The 21,345-nt window shown below is 36.3% G+C and overlaps 1 protein-coding gene across 1 annotated transcript in view; it reads right to left on the bottom strand.

Annotated features, from left to right (window-relative positions):
* Positions 1–21,345, bottom strand: part of SIPA1L2 (signal-induced proliferation-associated 1 like 2) — a 125,794-nt gene that overhangs the window by 14,528 nt on the left and 89,921 nt on the right. Inside the window, exons 11-17 of the mRNA XM_009329170.1 lie at positions 19,493–19,576; positions 17,871–17,974; positions 17,356–17,459; positions 14,260–14,648; positions 9,831–10,055; positions 7,055–7,208; positions 3,986–4,205 (exon numbers count right to left, since the gene is read on the bottom strand). Of these exons, the coding sequence (XP_009327445.1) occupies positions 3,986–4,205; positions 7,055–7,208; positions 9,831–10,055; positions 14,260–14,648; positions 17,356–17,459; positions 17,871–17,974; positions 19,493–19,576 (1,280 nt within the window). The remainder of the gene's footprint in view (positions 1–3,985; positions 4,206–7,054; positions 7,209–9,830; positions 10,056–14,259; positions 14,649–17,355; positions 17,460–17,870; positions 17,975–19,492; positions 19,577–21,345) is intronic.

Here is a 21,345-nt window from a genome sequence, read left to right as displayed (position 1 = left end):
TTCCAAGACAAGTATCCTGCTTCAGTTGGAACTGCTACTTTACAGTAGAGACTGTAGATCATGAAAAAATATCTAAGTACTCCTCACTTACTGTGCTCAAACTAGACATGTCATTTAACAAGTAGATTATCTCAAAAGATGCTGCAGCTGAAGGAACATACCAAGTCATACGCAGACATAAATCCCATTGTCTGCTTCCTGTTCTTCTTTCCTGCAATCACAAATTATATCTCTATGGTCCTCTTAAACAACAGCTTCTTCCTGCCGAACCCTTCCTTTCTTCAGTATTACCTAGGGTGGCCCAAAGTCTCCCTTCAAAGATGCCAGCCTGCTAGTAGACTTTCTCATGGACATATGCTCACATTACTGTTAGAATAGTGGACATATGTTGCCAGGAACTACTTCTCCCTTCCCTTTTGTTATAGAAAATAGTCTCATGTTCTGGTATGGTGGATTATTTACTGTGTGAGAGTCTAACAGACAACATATATACTCCTTTGGTTGCGTGAATTATTTAATCAACAGCCTTTATTTGCTTACTGAAAAACTGATTTCCAAATTGTTCACGTTGTACATCATCAACACACAGTGATGCTCTTCCATTTTAATACTGCTTCTTATCAATCAGGTTAGTTTTGGATTGAAGCTAGTGCTGGTAGTAAGCCAGTTTTAAGACAGACTTTCATCTAATAACATCATTGCAGATATATCAGCCGCACTTCCGGCAGCCTTTTCCCTATGGCATGTATAATCTGAGAACTTTCAGAATTTGTTAGTGTATCATTGCAAAATATTCCCTTCCTCTTCACTGCAAATATCCTGCACCTTGCTCCTTTCCTCACAGCTCAGGAATGTCACGCCAGTATTATCACTTAGGGCATTTTTCTTTCCCCTTTCTTTTTGTGTTTCATAATAGGAGAGGACCACGGTGCCTGCAATGTCAGTCAGACTGCCTCCATGTGTCTTTCTGGGTCTCCTACTTGTGTTAGTACACTAGTTCTGTGCCAGTGGTTCTCATTGTTTTCATTCTTTCCCTGCTAGTTCAGCTGCCATGAATTTGCAAGACAGGGATAGATTTGTACCTGCAACCATGTATGGCATGCTAGAATCACTCAATGTGAACAGCACTGTCTCAGTTAGGGAATCTTTAATGTCCCCAAGATAAAATTCCAGAGTTCTCAGCTACACGAGTTCTGCTTTCTGGTTTAAGTTAAAAATAAGATAAAATGAAATAAATCTTTCCACATTTGTGTACTGTGGGCAATCAACAGCACTCAACTGTCAGAGCTTGCATTTCAGGCTTTACTGAAAGCAACTCTTCTTTCACTTCACTTCCCCCAGTGATAAAATAATAAAAAAATCCTATAGCTTCATCTTCTCATCTCCTTCCCACAGTCAACATCGCACACAGTTGAAGCTTCTGTTTCCATATTTGCATGGTCGTTCTGTCTGAGAATTCCGATTTCCCAGTAAAAGGAAACCTTTCAGGTTGCCTATTATGCTTTGGTTTTGGTGCTGCCTTGCTTACCTATTAATCACACTCTTTTCCTTGCTAGAGGGATCTCGCAAGTCTTGGTGCTGCTACAATATTTCATGTACCACATGCTGGGTAATAACATGCAAGAACGTATCTTTCTAAAATGAATTCCAGCCAAAGCCACACTATTTCCACTGATTTCCGTAACCATTAAATATCAGTAAAATTAAAATGTTTTAAGATCACAAACATATGTATTTTACAGAAGACATTACTGTGACAGCAAAGAATCCTGATATCTGAAACTACAACCTCAAGCTAAAATTATAAATGAAAAAGAAACTTCTCACGTCACCACTGCTATAGAATGTAAATACCTGCTATGCACTGATAACCAAAAAGCTTCCTAACAAGAGCCAAAGTTAGTTTCTTATATGGAGATACTGACTAACCTTATTTTGAAAACAAAGCAGGGCAAGTCATGATATGTTTGTTTTCAGAGTGTAATTACAGATAACCAATTAAATCTTCCTTGAAACAGCCATCATAAAAGATCCTATATTGCTGGCACTGAAAGGCACTTTTATAATACAAAATCAGAAGCGGAAAATAGAGGCTGTATATGAAAATAGCATGAAGTACCTTGGATATCAACAATCAGCTTCATTTTGACTGACAGGATACTAGTTTCATGTTTTTTCCCAGCTATGTGTATAAATAAATTTCTGTATCTAAGAAGCAGCAAGAACGGAAAATAAGGTGTTTAAGACAGAACCAATACACAAAACACTAAAATTTCACTGCTGGAGGAGCAGTATGCAGCTTGAGTGTACACCATTAATTGCCTTGTGTCAATCTCCAGAATAAAAGCACGCTGAAGGTTTGATCCCATTGCACATTTACCTTTACAAGAAATGGCTCTAAAAACACAGGCCTAACATAGTAGAAGAAAAAAATACAATCCGGATGCCTGACTATATACATAGCCCCTTCATAGACTACAAAATCTACTGAATTAGTCTCAAATGAAACAAAATGAGTCTTCATTCTCTATCAGTAAAAGCAAAGGATCTTTTCATATTAAATTTATAGTAAAGAGTTTCACTCTGACAGAAGAGCATTTTTAGAACGGCAAAATGTACACCAAGCATGCATTCCCATCTGAAGCAGGAATTTAGCACTTGTTCGTGATACCAGTTTAAAATTAACCAGTGGTTAGTGACTAAAACCCAGTCACATAGCTAAGGCCACTATAACTAGAAAAATGTTTTGTATATAAGGCTTACTTCTGAAAGTTAGAAAGTTAGCAAGTGACTGCTAGTTCCTGAAGGACACGATGAATGACAAAGCCCTTTTTATTACTATTTCTTTTGAGTCATCTGTCTGCATTCTCTGTGGACATGTGCCTACAAAAGTCCTTAATGCTTTCAAGAAATCCACCCACAGCTTCTTAACTATGGACTTCAGAGTCCACAGTTGCTCTACTATTTTTTTAAATTGCAGTCAGCTGTGATGCAATATTAAAGTAGCTAACTAAAAGTGCCTTTTTTTTTCTTTTCTAGATTGGGTGTCCCCTATAGGTCAGCCTAAAATAACTGAGAAGTGAAGAGATTTAGCATTTTTAAAAAAAAAATTCACTCTTACTAAATATATAAAAATGGGTATGTAGCCTAAATATATGTATTTGGCTGTGTAGATTTGGGCTGTGGTATATAAGCATATATATTTTTCACAATTTCCTTTTTTTTTTTGTAATTTTCATAATTTTCATTCCATTTTTCCACAAAATTACTACAAACTTTATAGTTCATCACTCTATATTGGAATTATTGCAAGGTAAGCATATAATAAAGATCTTGCTTATGAAGACCTCACAAGTAAAGAGACACCTTCATAAAATAGTTTTAATTTAGCACCCCAGACTTCTCTTTTTCTGCCGTTAAAAATAAAGTGTTATTTGCAAAGGTTCTACTAACATGTGAAAAAAACATATCAGCAAATTCGGTTTTGAAATTGGAGATGACAACAACTATTGCACATTTCCTTTTAAGATGTTACCAAAAGAATCATCTAAATAGAAGCTGTCCTGTTTAGTTAGTATTTTGAATTATTCGTGACTATTTCAGTAATTCAAATGCACACAAAAAATAAACAAATAAAAATATTAAAATAAAACAGGCCAGCTTGGCTTAATTAGGTCACCACTGGAAAAGAAAATGCTAACAAGAAATATCTTCAGACAAATGTTTGTTGCCTATCACCGACCTCATGAAAATTTTTTGGGAAGTAAAGTGAATGCTATCTCCAAAGATGATAAATCTGAATTGGTCACTAAGGCAAGCATAAGCATGTACTGCTGCCCAAATATGCTTTTACTAGGATATCTAGAACACTGATTTGACATTTCATAATTTCACCTTAAAAGTAAAATCTAACTTAATATTTGGTGATTTGTTTGAGTTTATTACAAATATTCCAAACTCAGCAATGACGGCAACAATCACTTACTTCTCAGATTTCCCATTCCAGGAGTCAGGCTCATTCTGGGAGGCAACGTGCTGTGATACGGTGGAGTAGTGCTGAATAAGATATCATTTGGCAAGGCCTGGTCTAGCATTGAACTTCGAGAGCTAGCATATGAAGATCCTCTTCGATTGCTACATATACTCTCATCGGACAGGGTACGGTAAAGTGTCCTCCGTGGAGAAAGGTTTCCATAAAATGAAAACTAAACATCAAAATATGAAGATATAAGAACAGGTATTACTGGTTAAAATAATTCACATAATCATATCCTATCATCAGTTCTTGGGAGTATTCTTCTGGGCAGGCAGTCTGGAATTCTTGAGCTAATACAGAAGATCAGAGATTTGCTCCACCATATCAGATCTACTGGGGCCTCAAAAGAGTTACTGAGCTGGATTTTCATACTTCCTCTTGATATTTTGGAACATATCACCATGAATTTAGCAGATACTGTATAGTTTTATTAATTCTGAAATGTTAAATGAAACCTCCATAGCCTTATGACAGCAGTGGTTTCCAGAAATACATATAAGGTTACCAACTCTGGCAACATTTATTCAAGACTATACATAGAACTGTTTGATTTTAATTTGAAATGACTACGCTTTAATGTTAAACATTCTGAACTGATATATGGTGCAATATAATTCATTGGATGATGAAAGTGACTTGAGACACTGCATCTCTCCAGATATCATGAAATAGGCTTAGAAAAGAGGATAATGGAGTTCAGTGAAAACTTTTTATGCATTTCAAAAAGTTGCTTAAACCACAACTCAAATTATCTACAATAAAACAAGATGTTACTGTATTGCAAAGCTGGGCCATTCCACTTCGTAAGTCATTCTTCAGCACTGCAAATCCAGTTATTCTTCACATCTACAAATGTCAGTTATTGCCTTAATTATTTTAACAGGTTTGTCCTGCATATAACAATTTAATGTCCTGTCCTGTTTTCTTTGTAATTAATTATGAGTTGCACACTCCCTATGCAGAATGTACGCTTAAGAGCAGTAACTTTTTAAAACAGTGAATATAGCATGGAATTAAAGATATCTACGTTGTTATACTTCTGACAAAACTTGCTCACTGATGAATACTTCTAAAAGGAATACACAGAAACAATCATGCCACAAGACACAGTCTTTACAAAATATTTAAATACACTTCACAGTGCTAGTTCAGGAAAGCATCTATCTTGATGACAATACAGAATATGCTCAGTGGTTAGAATGTTTAACTGTGTCCCAGAGAAAATTGAGGGAGATATTCAGATTCTAATCTAGGAAAGCATCAAAATACTACATCGGTTCTAGAGATTTGCCTGAAACAGATATGGGCCATGGGAATAAACATCGCACAAAACTTTATTTTAACACACACGAAAACGATCACAACAATAAACATAAGCAGCATCTCTAAATGAATGGATAGAGGACATACACAGCATCCTTAAATGAATGCTATATGATATCCTTCTACAAGCAGTAGTTAAAGAATATGAAAAGACCCTGAGCCTAATTAGGGACCACATTGGGCAAAGGGTTAAAAGCCTTCACCCTCTGAATTGAAGGGTCTCCGATCCTCTTTCCCGCACCCAAGTTTCCCAGCAACCATCCTGTTGCAATTTTGGGCTGTTACTCAAGTCTCCTCAACCTTACACTGCATGTTCTACCTATGAAGGTTGTTCACTAGCTATCCAAACATGTTGAATGTTAACCGTTGGAGCTTTACAGTCTTTCCTTTCAGGGTGAAACAAAAATTAAATATTACCTACAGGGCTCATTATTCCCTGATGTAAGAAGAAGGTAAAACCAAACCAAAAACGTGATTTGATTCTGTAGAGTCTTACATATTCAGCAAATTCCCTTCTGGCTTTGCTGTCTAAGACAACTGACTCACCTATACCAAGATTACTATCCTCTATGAAGGCATAATCAAAGACTGGACACTGTCAAGTCCTATGGCTGGGGATCCCCTGTGAGTCAGGGCCTACGGTCTCTGTCACTTAATGAGCTTTTGTTTGGCTGTCTTGGGAGGGGAAGGGGACAGCAGTGATTTATCTCAGGATGGCCACACCTCCTCACTCCTTGTTGTGTCTTATTCAGGTAGCCAGAAACATTGGTAGCTCTTGAAATCATCACAGAAAACCGATTATTGTATCAATCATAAATCATAAAAACCTCTAGGACATTATTCATGAGAATTCGAACACATCTAATGCATACTTAACATACTGCATGTTAAAAAATATATATGATCTGAATTTTAAATTCAGCTCTGCACTTAGAGGATTCCCATGTGCTACTTTTGTTCAGACATGACGATTATGCTATTTAGCACATTGTATAAACACAGTGGGGTAAGAGAGCATTGAGTTAATATCGAAGTGTGACAATTATCTCAAGTAATTTAATTGCTTTTTGCTTTATTCCACATTAACCACAGAATTCAGAATCATGTATACTTTGGGGAGTAGTAAATTTTAAGTTCTCTATCCACTTTTTGTGAACTTTTAAATATTACCGATTGTCTTCATACTATAAAGATTAGATGCAAGCTCTCCACTAGTACTGACGATTATGCCTTTTGAGCAGTTGCCACTGATCCCTACATGAAATCGTGATTCAGACTTCAAACAGAATTGTTGGTACTGAATATTACAGGGCAAGGGAAAGCGGGCTACTTTTATTCATGTGCCTTAATATCATATGAGGTGTATAAATTTAGGCATCCAACCTTGAAAATGTTAATTATAATTTCAAAGATTAAAAGTAAGTTGCTCAACCTGCACCTGTCTCTGCTCAAGCTAAGCAAAGACATACTTAAACAAATACTGTGTTTCATGCATAATCATCAAACTAGATATCATTTTCATACTGTGGGAAATGATATTTTGGGACTTATGGTCAGTATTTATAGCATCCCCATGGAATATACTTAGTTTGTACAAAATGATATTGCCTTCTCTATAGCAATTTTGGGAATACCAGAAATTCATTTCTAAGGTAACTGTGTCTGAGATACACAGAGCCGAAGAAAGTAGCTAACCTTTCTTCTCCCCTCCTCCATAGAGAGGCTGTCTGGCAGCATCAACTTCAGAAAATCTTCTTTGGACAAGACTTGCTGGCTTTCAACAATGGCATCCCTCACAGAAGTTTGGAGTGGACTCGATGCAGACACAGCATCAATATCATCATACACTCTGTTGAGACAATTGGTGTTTTTAGCAAGAGAAGCAATAGTGCTCTTGGATTTGAAAGACTGCACTCATTTTCTGTCACAAAGTAAAAATTGTTAGAATTATCTCCTGACACAGCACGCTCTCATTTAGAACATTTTTTTGATCATGTTATATTTATGAATCTGTTTGTGGGTCCAAAACAAAATTCTTAAACCACTGAAAAATCAATTTTAGGAATTCTAAAGAACAATTTAAAAAAGCATAATGCTTGTTTCTTCCTAGCTTGCCTCTCTCTTTTTTACACAACACACTTGTTAAAGCTTACATACTAAAGCTTACACACACACATTGTTAAAGCTGTATTTATATCAACATTTCCAATAGTTCATCGCAAAATATTTTAACTTTTACTTCCTTAGCAAATAAGCAAATCAGTATTTTATAGTGTGATATTGTATCACACTTCACAATCTGGCAAAATTACTATGGTCATCAATGGCAATGTTTGAAGTGTATTGGTAATTGATTGTGCCGTATGCCAAGTGTGTTTTATTATCAGCAATTTCATAAAGCTCTTTAGATAAATAAAACAGCTGTCTTCCTTAATTATCAGCATATCAAAATGTATTTACAGTCAACAAAAGACTGTCAAACTGAATTATTATCTTTCAGCTTCCTCACAGTGAGAAAGAAGAGGGAATTTTAACAGGTTTACTCTAGAAATGCTATCGAAGGAACTAGAGATTGCCAATCACACAGAACATACATTTGAAGCCATTACTTACTGCCAAGTGCAGCATAATCAGTGACTTTGTCTTCAGCAGAGGGGAAACAAGCTTTGCTACAGTAAAGTGTAATACTCAGTGAATTACATCCTATAGTGGCACAACATTCAGCAATTGACCTGATTTTCATCATCATTCCTAATTAGAGATGTTATTTTATTTCAACATAATTATCCTCAGAGAGATATTTCCTCTCTGTGATGTATAGAAAGCTTTCCTAGAGAGAAAGAGGTGAAGCAATGCTGTAACGCCATGGAAAAATCTGAAAATATTTTCTGATATATGAAGTGCTGCCATATTCAACTAATATTTCTTAAATAGAACTAGCTCTTGAAGCTACTTTTCTAAATTGCTGTGGTTTCAGTCTAAATACCATGATTCATTGTGCAATTTTGTTTTAAGGGTTCCATTCAAAATAAAGAGAAATTGTTTCAGGAGTTCATCAACTTGAAAATGCAAAAACTTGTGGGAATCAATGAAATTACCACTTTTCAAGTGCAAATACTGCTACGACTGAACAATTTAAGCAATTAAAACATTGGGGGGGGGGAGAATGAAATCACCAGTACAATAACACAAAAAAACACAAATTACCAGGACAGGAAGGTAGTAACATCTTCTACTTTTGAAAATTAGGAATTTGAGAGCTTAACTTCACGCTCATATTTCATAGCACATGTATTCTAGCTTATATATTTAAATATGGATCTTGCCATAAATATGCACATATACGCAATATGAGATATTAGATGCAAATAACCCATTCCCATTAAACAAAGAGTAATCCCATATGAAACATTTGAAAATCAGGTACTGCATGTCATCTTGTCAATTTATTGAGATATATTGGGCTGACTATGATTTATGGAGAGATAAAACTGAATAGCTTATGCACAAAAAGAAAGCAAAGAGGTTATCCGAGAAGATGATTTTGAAGATAACAGGAATTTAAAGGTTAGTTCTAAACAGCAGATTCAAACATTACTTATTACTGCTGCAGCACTGGGAAAGTATCGTCTCTATCTATATTTGAGATACTGCATCTTTTCCTTTGAGTGCAAGCCTTTTTCTTCCACCTAAGAACACATTTCTCATGAGCTATTCCTGTGTTAAGCTGTACATATAGCTGTTTGTTAGAACTGCTCTGAATATTTTTGTCTAAATGTCACTTGCTAGAAATTTTGTAGAGTCTCGTGAAGATAGGGTCAGATATATCCACATTTAATCTTTTTCTTGTGGGGTCGTAACCACTAGTTCCTACCTGTTCATTAAAAACAAAGTCAGAAAAAGATACCAAAGAACCACTAAAATACCCCCAACTGGCACTAATTTTTTTAATTTATCTACCATAGATCACTGATAAGTGTATGGTCATCTCTCTCATCTGTAATGTATTAGCTGACATAATAGGCAACAAGGTAGTAAGATTCAATACAGAAACGCCAGGAAATAGGCTTTTTTCAACTAACTAAAGTTCCTGAAGATTTGTAGAAAAGGCCTTTAAGAACTTAATAAAGTACCTTCCCAATTGTTTCCTAGAGATTCAAAATGGAAATTCAGAATGTCTGACATAGCCGTATGTTTTTGCCTACACACACTTTCAGAAATTTCTGTCAGCTTGCTTTATTTGACACATGGGAAAAAGATGCAGCTGGATAGAACAGAGAAGAAAACAGTATCCTGTCCAGTTATTGTCTTTTTTTTTTTTTTTGGATGTACCTTTGTTACATTAAAGCACAGAAAAAACCCCAAACATTTAAAAGAGAAACAGAATTTGTAATTTTTCATTTTTCTATCCTATGTTAGAATTTATTTTCATTACCCTTCTTCCCCCAACAAAGTTAAACAGAGTTCTTACTCATGGCATTCAGAAACTTCAGATTCTTCAGGTGTAGGACTTCCTTCTGATTTTTTCCATCCAATGACATATTTACTCACTGCTCCTTGTCTGTGGTATGGTTTTGAAACTGACCCAGAAATCTGTTGACTACTATTCTGCGACACTATATAGACTTTGGAGGTATCTAGGGAGCCACTCTTTTTAGAGCTATGAGTTGATGGGCTTCCTGAATGATGTGAACCACTGAAAAAGTAAAGAAAACACACAAAAGAAAAAATGAAATCTGCTATATAACAACGAATCAGAAACGCTTCGCCTGGTATACAGCTATAATTCTTAACATTAAGTTTTTCTCAAGGTTAAAATCAAGGTAGCAATATTGGTACAGTAATTTTCTACACACCAGCAGCGTATACATTAAAGCTCTTCGAGAACAGAATTGTGATGAGTTTCTAAAACAAGTAATATATATAATTCAACCTGATGAAATGCTGATGCAAACTGATATGAATTAAAATTAAAAGACTAAGTTCAAGACATATATATAGAATTTGTGCGTGCAACTTTAAGTATGTACGTGCACATTATTAATGGTATAATTCCATTTACATCAAGAACTACACAGGGAATTACCCCAAATATCTCTTTAATTATAGAAACTTACACACTTTTCCACTTCATGTTAGTTTTGCCAGTTCATGCCAGTTTAAGCTGTGTCTTTCATTCAGTACCATTGAGAATTTAATATTAACAGAAGTAAATGTCAGTTCAACAAAAACAGTCCTCTGGATAATTTTAATAGCCTCTTTTATTATGAATAATAGCATTAGTAGGCACTAATGAAACCTTTTACTGAAGACTCTCAAAATGATTTAAAATGAACTAAAGCAAACACCTCCTTGAAGAATAAATTTCTTCTTTTCATCTTGGAGGTGAAGTAAGCAAAGCATTCAGAAGACAAGTGCCTTGCCTAAAATCAGAGGCTGGAACCTGAAGCAGCAGCTCCTAACTTTCGTTGTTGGTCTATTGTCCTGGTTTCAGCAGGGATAGAGTTAATTTCCTTCCTAGTAGCTGGTACAGTGCTGTGTTTTGGATTTAGGATGGGAACAAAATTGATAAGGCACCGATGTTTTAGTTGTTGCTAGGTAGTGCTTACACTAGTCAAGGACTTTCTAGTTTTCCATGCTCTACCGACTGAGAAGGCTGCAGATGCACAGGAAGCTGGGAGGGGGCACAGCCAAACTGGCCAAAGGGACATTCCATACCATGTGACGTCATGCTCAGTACATAAACTGGGGAAAGCTGGCCGGGGGGGCCGCTGCTCAGGGACTGGCTGGGCATCGGTCGGCGGGTGGTGAGCAATTGTACTGTGCATCACTTGCTTTGTGTATTATTACTATTATCATATTATTATCATTATAATTTTATTTCAATTATTAAACTGTTTTTATCTCAACCCACGAGTTTTTCTCACTTGTGCTTTTCCAATTCTCTCCCCCATCCCACCGGGTGGGGGGGAGTGAGCGAGCGGCTGCGTGGTGCTTAGTTGCCGACTGAGGTTAAACCACGACATCTATGAATACCAAACACAATGCTATCTTTTAATCTAATCCCAAGAGCGTTGGATTAATTCACAGAGGACCAGAAGGTGTTGCTGAAAGTGTAACAGACATGGCTACTTTGTCAAATACAAGCAATACACATGCATAGATGTCATTAGATCAAATTAAAATGCCTAGTGTGGAAGAAACTTGAATCATTAAGGCAACGGATTAATAATTTTGATCACAGTTAGTATGTGCATTTAATCTTAAAACCAATTTATTTTCTCTCCTCTCCTCCCTCTTCCTCCCCAAAAAGTAGAAACAAGATAATGAGGTTTTGGGGGAAGAAAATAATGCGGGTGATGTTAAAAGCTTTTTTGCTTGCTATCCTTGCAAATATGCAAATAAATTATGTGAAGATGTGGTGAAGAAAATAACTCAGTTATGAAAAATTGAAATCCAAAGATGAAGCAAACATTGAAGCACAACGTAAAATACATATCAGATCAACAGCAAGGACATTATCCAGAGGATTTTAGAATTCTATTTGTAACTAAGTTTAAGCAAAATTGAGCATCCAACCTCATTCTGTAGGTTTTAAATAAGGGAATATTTTTGAAGTGAAGAAATAAAATGCCTATGAAAGCCTGGTTTTAGATAACGAGTTCAATGCAATGGTTCGAACAAGCAGTATATATTTTTAGGATCCAAGAGATGTTCTATGTAAGAAACAAAGCAAAACTAAAGGCAATGAAGCTAAGCTGTTTCAGCTACAGTAACATGAAGGTATTTGATAATTCATGTGCATAATTAATATAAAAAAGGAGAGATAAAGCCATTAATAACAGAGCTGTGAGACATAATGTTGTGCATAGCTCAAGTCAGTCTTGTAGTTTGAGATACTGTTTCCCACAGCAGGTTTAATTCTGTAAATCTTACTCGGATGCTATAGTATTATTTTTTTCAGGGGGTTCTTTATCTGACGATGTTTGAGAATCAGGCCGGTATCTTTCAACCAACCAACATCTTTCCTGTGCATTGCACTTTATCTATTCAGTAAACAGAATACAATTTTAATAAAGAAATGTTGCATTTATAGATCAATGACATTCCACCAGTCTGTGGGCTTGTTTCTTGAAGCTTTATACTGTTTAGCTACTGCAGAACAAGTTTACTATTTAACATTCGTAAAATAATTGTGAATTAATGCCTCAATAGTGTTAGAATTTCATTGTTATAGGTTATGAAGAAATACAAACTCAGTGTCTGACCAGTTGGAAAATATATATAGGATTCAGCAATAGATATCACATGCTTATATGTTAACTCAACTTTCTTACGTCTATTTGAACACGTTAGTGTTGCAGCATCACAGCTATAAAATGAGGTATTTTTAATTATGTATGCCTGTGGGTGATGTATAGGCGATGCCAGCTTTTAAACCCAACTGTGAAATTATTTATCACCCCAATTTGAAGGACACGTAAGCAAAGGTTAAATAAAACAGTTGGGTCACATAAAGTAAGTCTGACATTGTCTTATAGGAAGAGGATTTGGCACACAAATTAGAAGGTGATCATTTGAAAACATAGCTATTGCCAAAGGGGAATTGGGCTATCCTGATGTGAGTGGTCATCTCAACAATATTTACTGCTTTGGAAATGCCTAGGTAAACTCACTTAAAATCTATAAGCTTTTTTTTTCCCCCCGAAGTTTTAATTAATCCATAAAATGTTTATTCCATAGAAGTGAGCAGCAGATCATTTAATGCTGCCTAGCACTTTAAATATGACAGCTGTCACACAAGTGCTGAGAATACATATTCTAGCCATTAGAAAGCTATTTCAGCTCATTATGATTAAGTCCTAGAAACACAGAGCTTATTTCTAGCACTTTAGAAGTCTCAATATATAAATCTCAACACACACAACACAGAGTAGATCTGGAGCTTCTGCATTATCACAGGGGTAGTGAAAGCTTAATGTGAAAGCATTTACCAAATTTTCACAATAGTCTATACAATAGTCTATACTATCTTCTATAACTTGTGAAAAAAAATCTAGAAGTCAGAGTAAGTATACAAGACTAATTCACTCATGTCAAGCATATAAAGAAATGAGGATACAAGATATTATTTGGTTATTTTCCTGTACTGATTGACATTGAAAACAGGAAAATCAGAGGGAAAGAACAAACAATTTCCTTCCATCCTTTACAGAGTAAAAACCTTAACACATAGACCAAAGCTTCAACTTCAAAGTCACCATAAAATGGGAATTGGGAGATAAAGGCAACCAGCTGTAAAAGTGTACTTTCAAAGTTTGCTTTACAACAGATATACCATGCACACATTCCATTGGTAACAACAAGAAGAGCTGAAAATCAACCAGAAATTCAGTTCAACAAACGAAATTGTAAAGCATACATCACAGTAATGTGAATTAGGGAGATGGTATGCAATGCAGTTTCACTATATGTAAAAATTGTCCACCACTATATGTAGAAGTTGTCCGTTGCCATTTTTTTTTTACTTCCCTCAGCATTAGCTCCCAGCTAATTTGTTGCGCTGTACTAAAAAAAAAAAAAAAAAGTATGTGAAATCAGTTCTAGGTGCAAACTTCACTTTTACTCGGGGATGTCTCCCAACTTTAAAAACCTAAGCAATGTGCACAAGGTCACATATAAAGTCAGATCTGGGAGTAGGGCTAGCTATGCTAGCTATGCTTTTTAGGCAGACTCATCAAAAATTGCCTGAAAATTGCTCATATAGGCATTTAAATACAACAGAAAATCAAAATCACTTGAATGCACTTTCAAAGAAAGGTAAACAGAACAACAATGAAAAAGAGTTCTCTGTATGTTAATCTATAATCCATAATGCCTAATTTGTAAGAAACACATACCTGGAATGAGAGGAGATTTCACTTAGGTCTCCCATACTGCCTTCAGCTGTATGACTGGTAGAAATAGCAGAGGCATAGCTATGAACAGCATAGATTTTAGCTGGATCATCATCTGGCCCAGGAGTTTCAGAAGACTCGGTCCACTGCTCAGTACGACAATGTACTCCAGACCTGCTGCCAGCAAGGTGCAAAGGGGCCAGAAGAGGAGCAGGCATGCAGGGAGCTGTATCAATTCCACTGTCAGTAGAAGCCCCCTTTATATATGTTAATCCAAGCAGCTCAGGATCCATCAGATCTCCAGAACCAAAGTGTTTTTCATCACTGTTGCTGGATGTATTACTGGATAGGGTGTTGCTGCTTGAGTGGCTTGAACAGCTTTTGTCTCCAATCTTAACAAGAAGAAAACAAACAAAAAAAGACCCCCCTCAAGCTAAGTAGTGAAATACTTGTTTTCATATAAATTACTGAATTTGTGCCATTCAGAGACCATTTTATTATTTTTACAGTATGCTATAAGTGCAAAGTATGAAAAGAGCTAATTATACCACCAGTTTCTATGAAATGAGTTGCACAACTGGCTAGACACATTAAAGGTTGATGTCACTGCAAATAAAAAGGCTCTAGTTCCATCTTCTATGGCAAATCTTAAGATCACACTTGAATTTTCTGATTATAGGATCAGCTTAACATCCATAAAATTGCATTTCTGAACAGTTAAAATAAGCGTTTGTTAAAGCTAGAAGCATTGGTAATCATTTGTTTAAACAAGTTCTACTGCAAATCTGAAAAACACCAAAGACTGAATTATGCTTGGCTTTTTCTCAGTGTGGGTGAAATATGCAGCTTATTGGATCAAATCCAATTGGATGTGTGGCTAGTTAAATTGAAGTCAATTGCGATGTATGCGTACCAGATGAAAGTAACTGAAGTCACGGGGCCCTAAGCTAAGCATAGCTATTGAAGTGGAATAATTATGTCAGGCATTTGTTGGGGGGGTTTGTTGTTTTTTATAAAAGAGATTTTGTAGACAGTTGGATTAACCTACCTATGTGACAGAGTAGCCAGAATAAGGACAGGCCACAATAAGGGCAGATGGACTTCTATTAGGTAGAATGTAAGTGGGAAGGGTGACTAACTTTTTTACGAGATCCCCCTCCTAGCAGATGTATATAAACACAGCTGTTGCTCACACATTAAAGCAGTTAGACAAGGCAGCCTTTCCAGAAACGAGACTTCTATTCCATACGGAAATGAACAAGGCTCAAAATTTGAGACATTTTTTTTAGAAAAAAAGGAGGGGTTACATTTGTATTCATTCTAACCTTTACAAGATGGCTGTCACCTTAAAAACAATGGAACAATTGATAAAAATACAATGAGCAGTTTTTCCAAGGAGAGGGACTTGGAGAAAGGTGTCTGGAGAAAAGGCATGTCACTTCTTACTGTAAATGTGAAATGGAACCAAAGTGGAAAGAAACAAGGGGTGGGGGGGTGGGGGCAGGGGGGAGAAGCTCAGAGGCATAAAATTAGCCTCAGAAGATGTATTGCACGTATGAACCTTCTCAAAAATTTCCTGTATGTTGCTGAAGGCAACTTCTTCGCTTAGGCACCTTCTTGACCCTGTAAGCAGCAGAGAATCTGGACAACAGCTATTGATATAGACATCTTGAACTGCTCAAAGTTCACTATGGCCACAGCTTAGGAACATTTTATGCATTTCCTTGTGCCAAGAGAAATTATTGTATGAAAGCTCAGCATGGCCCTAATTGTTACATGTTGTTAAAGATTATGCCATGGAGCAAGATTTAATAAATAAATAAATAAATAAATAGCAGGAATATGATATTTCTTCCAGGAGAACAAAGACAGTGTGAAGATAGCCAGTGAAATTCCCCCCACTGTCCTTCCCCCAACTTAAAACCGATAAAAAGACAGCATAGACGTTTCTCTGGCTGGCAGTGTCGTATGGCAAATTGAGCTGAAGAAAAAGGGGACGTACAACAGAACATTACAAGGTCTTTTACAAGGTGATGACCATTTTTTTCTGTTTTACAGCATCTAACAAAATAGCCTCATTTTATTAGTATTACCTTTATAATAATGCTGGTTCTTACTTTGTACAATATAGTTATTTTGCACCTGCACTACACATGCATATGGCAAGCAAACACAAACATATGCCCATTATGAAATTTTCCGTTCAGATCCCCACCATCCTAAAAGCATGAGAGCTGCCATTAGCATAAATTAAGCAAACTCAGCATTTAACTTTGGTATCAGTGCTGTGTTTAATAATGATTGTTACATATACTGATTCTAGCTTCCTGTCAACTTCGGCTTAAGGTGAAAGAAAGTATTTTTGTCTTCATGGGCATAATTCTACAGCATGATTCTGTTTATGATAGTACTTTTTTCAAGAAGTATCAAGCTAGATTCTCATAAGGTATCAATGTACCTAAGATGAGAAACTGGCCTCATATTCTTACCATATAAATCTACAAATAGTGTACAGATTCCTACTACACATAGCAGGTTTTTCCATGTAACAAACAAAAAAAAAAGAAAAAGACCGTGCATATCATTAGTGTACTTTCCATCTTTAAGTCATTGAAGATTTTGCCATTACTGAAGACAAGCTGCTAAACTAGGTAGACTAGAAATCTGTTCAGCATTCCCAACATACAAACTATATTTTTGTGCTTTTGTGCACTATATAGTGCTTATTGATAGTTATACTACATGGGTATTTCACACAACATGACAAGTGGTATGGTGAATATAATGTTTTGTTTTTTTAAAGGATATGAAATACCTCACAGATTAAGCAAGCCAGTATAAATGAAGCTGTAAATACACAGCTGAGTGTATGCTATACTAGTTTTATCTCCTCAGCGCCCCAGACCCAAGCCCTCTTGGAGTTCTTAGTTTATAAACACAGACTAAGCATACTCAATTCACCCCAAATCTAGATGAGCATACTCTTTGCCTCCCAAAACACACAGTGGTCTTCATAAATTACTAAAATGTATTTTTAAGATATATTTCTTTAAGTCCAAGGTGGGTTTTTTTTGTTTTGTTTTTTAGTAAAAGACTTACATGTGAAAGTTTGTTTGGCGACTCCTTGCCACTGCCTTCTTTCTGTAAAGCCCGGTCTTTGTAGGAGCTGAGGACTTTGGTCGATGGTGCGTGCCACTTGGTTTCTGCCATAAATAATTGTGTTTTAATTTCTGAATGCTAAAAAGATGAGTATACTGTACAAAGAAAAAAGGCATATGGCTTAGCATCAGGTTTCAAACCTGTACACTCTTTGGAATCAGAGGCATGTATCTTTGCAGAATTTCCTAAGAACTAGTTTTTCAATGATAATTAAATGAAGTTCAACCTGCTTTTCACCATTCATGAGGCTTTCTGAAGTTCCGGAGTAGTTTGTTCCAAGTATTATCTAAATATCCCGCACCATATTCTGTTAGACCGCCTGTAAGAGTCCCTGCTTTCACTGTCATATCACATGCTCTTTGTGTATCAAACCTCCCCATCAGAAGGTGGCTGCACTTCAACAGGCACTGCATTGCGAAGAATATTTATTTTTAAGATACAGTGGTTTTTATTACCAGAATGTCTAGCTCCTTCCAAAGTTTCCTCTCGTTCTCTGCCTCCTTCACACTCCAGTGAGCCTGAACCTTGGTGGTGTTCATGGAGCAAAGGGGACTGGCACCTTTTAACATAAGCAGAAAATTAAGCTGTTTGGTTTTTTTTCCTAGAAAACTAGTTACATGATGAACAACACCACCTTTTTACTCTTCAAAGCAAGTATTTTGTGATTTGTTTAAACAATCATCATCCCCCTCCACCACACAAATATAGTAACATTTCCAAACATTCCATGGAAATATTTACATGTAATTTTTTCGACAGCACACTGTTATGTCTTAAGTGTGAACAGGCCAAGACAACACTGAACTTTAAGAAGAAATGCATTCTCGGGGCTATATAGCCAAAGGTTTTTGCAATGGAGAACTATGGTAATGCATGCTTAACGGCTTTATGAACTAAGTCCCACAGAAAGTAACTCTGTAGTTTCGCAGGTTTTCACACTCAGAACATGTAAGCTAGTACCAGATCCATTGCTTTGTATTGTATTGCAGAAGTTAAATTATTTCACAAAGCGACACACTAAAAATAAGGTTGCTATTAGAAATAACTGTGCTGGCAAAATGAGGCAAGATGCATTTTCATGTGTCTACTGTCAAAAAAATTGCTATAGATTTATTTGAATTATTAGCATCTATTTAGCTGCCAGAGATTTCAGTGAGTATTCTGAAATTCCCTGAGGAGTCTCCAAGATATTGCGTATGTATCTGCTACATGGAATATCTTCTCCACAAACAGTCATGCCAAAGCAATATTAAGCTTACAGACAAGGAGTCAAGCTGATGTTTTCAATATTCACATTTTTTCTGAAAAGTAGCTTCTGAAAGCCAAGTGGCAAGTCTGGAATGCTTTCCTATTATGCTATGTAGATACTGACATAGCTCAACATTTTATAACAGGAGTGTTTTCGGCAGCTATATTTATACAACAAAGTGATAAATTTAAAGTAATTTAGAACAGATGTCTCGCATAATATTCTTATAACATGGACAGTATATTGGGGTGGTCTTTTATACACAGATAGCTAACTTCTGAAACTTCAGCACCAAGGGATTAACAGGGATGTGAAAAGAACCATCTATATACCGCAACAGCCTTTTAGGGAGAAGAGACCTCTGAAAGAGTGCTACTTTTCTGAGGAGAGGTGCTGGGGAATGGATGTCGCTGGAACAAGCACAGTAGGAAATAAAACCTCTGAAGACCATAAAGATATTTTTTTAATCAGATACCCTTCCACTGAAGCAAAAGGAGGAGAAATTATTATTTTATTCCAGTTCTGAGTTACTAGCTGATTTCTGGCCTGTTTCTGGGAAAGTAAACCTAAGAACTGTTTGTTATTTACCTGAATTGTAAAATAACAATTTGGTCCTAAAGACTTAAAGCAGTATGGCTTTAAAATTGTATTGGCATAAATGTTACATTAAAGATCAGTAAACCCGTACGTCTTAAAATATACTAACAGATTTTGCAAATAAATCTACGATATGGAATGCCCACATAAATTTTGCTTCAGAAAGAAGATGCATGGGAGCTATAGCAAGATTTAAAAAAAAAAAAAAGAAAAAGAAAAAATCACCAATACCCATCATATCCCACTTGCTGTCTCCATTGGCTGCTCCCGCTGGGTCCTGGGTCACTGGAGGAGGACTGGTTGCTCGGAGAACTTCTGTAATGTTAACTAGAGTCATTAACAGTGCACTGAGGTATTTGTGGGGTTTCAGATTTGAACTGGGCTGTGCTTCTTTTATAAAATACACTCATTTTTACAAATAATGCAGATGCAGTATGAACACTTAATTATATTCATTATGGGAACTTACAGTTTTATCTTAGTTTCATAAAACTTAAACAAGTATTTTTAAAGTATATTATTTATTTCATCACTAATAAAATATTTCCAACTGAATATATAAAAGGCCCAAAAAGAGAAAGGCTAAGTGCCAAATCCTATTTTCCGTACATCTACTTTTACTTCTGAAAAAGTGGGATTTCTCAGGAGTCAGAGCAGCTAGATTAGGTCTCTAAATTTACATGTGGGAAGCTCTCATGATGGATCAGAAATGATTGTTAGTTGCTTTGCATGTATTCCAATTTTCAACATAGTAATTTAGAAGAGGTAATACCAATACTTCTTTTATTAATTCTTTGACATAGAAGAGCAGTAAGAGAACATTTTCATGCATAGTATTATTTTGTACTTATTATTTAAACTTTTGAGCCTCATGTCTTAACAATGTCTCTAATGACTCTTCTTGGATTTCCAGGCAGTTGAAATGCAATGTTCAAATTTGGTTTTGATCACCCTCCTATCCTTCACTTCTGCGCATATCAGTCCATAACTACAATACAATTTCCCTCAGTGACATTTCCTTGAATTCCCTGTATTTCCCTTCTTTTTTTCTTTTTCTTTTTTTTTAAAGGCTACATGTAGAAATTAATGTATATATTCAGGGAAGAGGTGAAAAGAGGTAGTTTTGATTTATGCACAACACTTTCCCAAGGACATGACAATCAATAAGCAACTTTACTGTCAGCTTGAAAATTTTGAAGACGTTACCAATTACATTTTGTCTAACAGCCAACCACATATACAGTAGGTAGATAGTGTAGTGCCTCATTTTTCAGCATGTCTCTCTCTGATAAGTATGGGCAGGACTGAGTCTCAATCAAGTGAAACAGTCTATAGGCTACAGTTGAATTCAGTTGCATGTTCTTGCTTCTTACCACCAAGAACTTTGCATTTCTTGCACAGCTTAAGTGAACCAGCATTAAAGAATGGGTAAGTTATGATCCCATGTGTTTCCAGCCTCCAGACTGACATTTAGGACATTGTCCTCAAAACCGGGACATTGGTTTGTACCCAGGCTGAAGAATGTCTAGATCCCAAGCTTCCCATTTGCTGGACAAGTGTCTAGCCATTAGCCTACTAAACAAAAGGTGACTACAAAGGGAGACCACTGAAATCCAGTCAGTGAATGTCTCACACAGTTCCTTTACAGAAAAGCTGCAGCTGCCTGCTCTCGGGAATGGATTCCAGGCTCCAGGTGAAAGGACGCACTCGTCTGCAAGTGTGACTCAAGGACTAAAGTACATGGAGCCTTCCTGGTGCAAAAAAAGAGGAGTGAGTGTGACTGAAGCTTCACTCTTAGGCACCCGCTATAAGCAGCCGTCACCGAATTAGGCATCTTGTAAAAACAGGAGTTTTTACAAGGATATGCTTGTATTTCTTAGTGACGAATTAGAGGAAACTCCTTGATCAACACAAACACATTTCAATTGCCTTCTCAAAGCACTTAACTCCCCTCAGGAACTGTACTAGGAGTATAGGTGTTCAGTTCCCAGTTTTTAATTTCACTCTAGGGACTGGGCACCTAACTGTTACATGTCACAGTAGTGGAACTGTTGCTGCTTAAGTCTTTTACTATATCTAGCCCA

The sequence above is a fragment of the Pygoscelis adeliae genome, unplaced genomic scaffold (genome assembly GCF_000699105.1).
Source record: "Pygoscelis adeliae isolate BGI_AS28 unplaced genomic scaffold, ASM69910v1 Scaffold77, whole genome shotgun sequence".
NCBI lineage: Eukaryota > Metazoa > Chordata > Aves > Sphenisciformes > Spheniscidae > Pygoscelis > Pygoscelis adeliae.
Note: the sequence above shows the minus strand (reverse complement) of the source record. Positions and strands in the feature narration are given on the sequence as shown.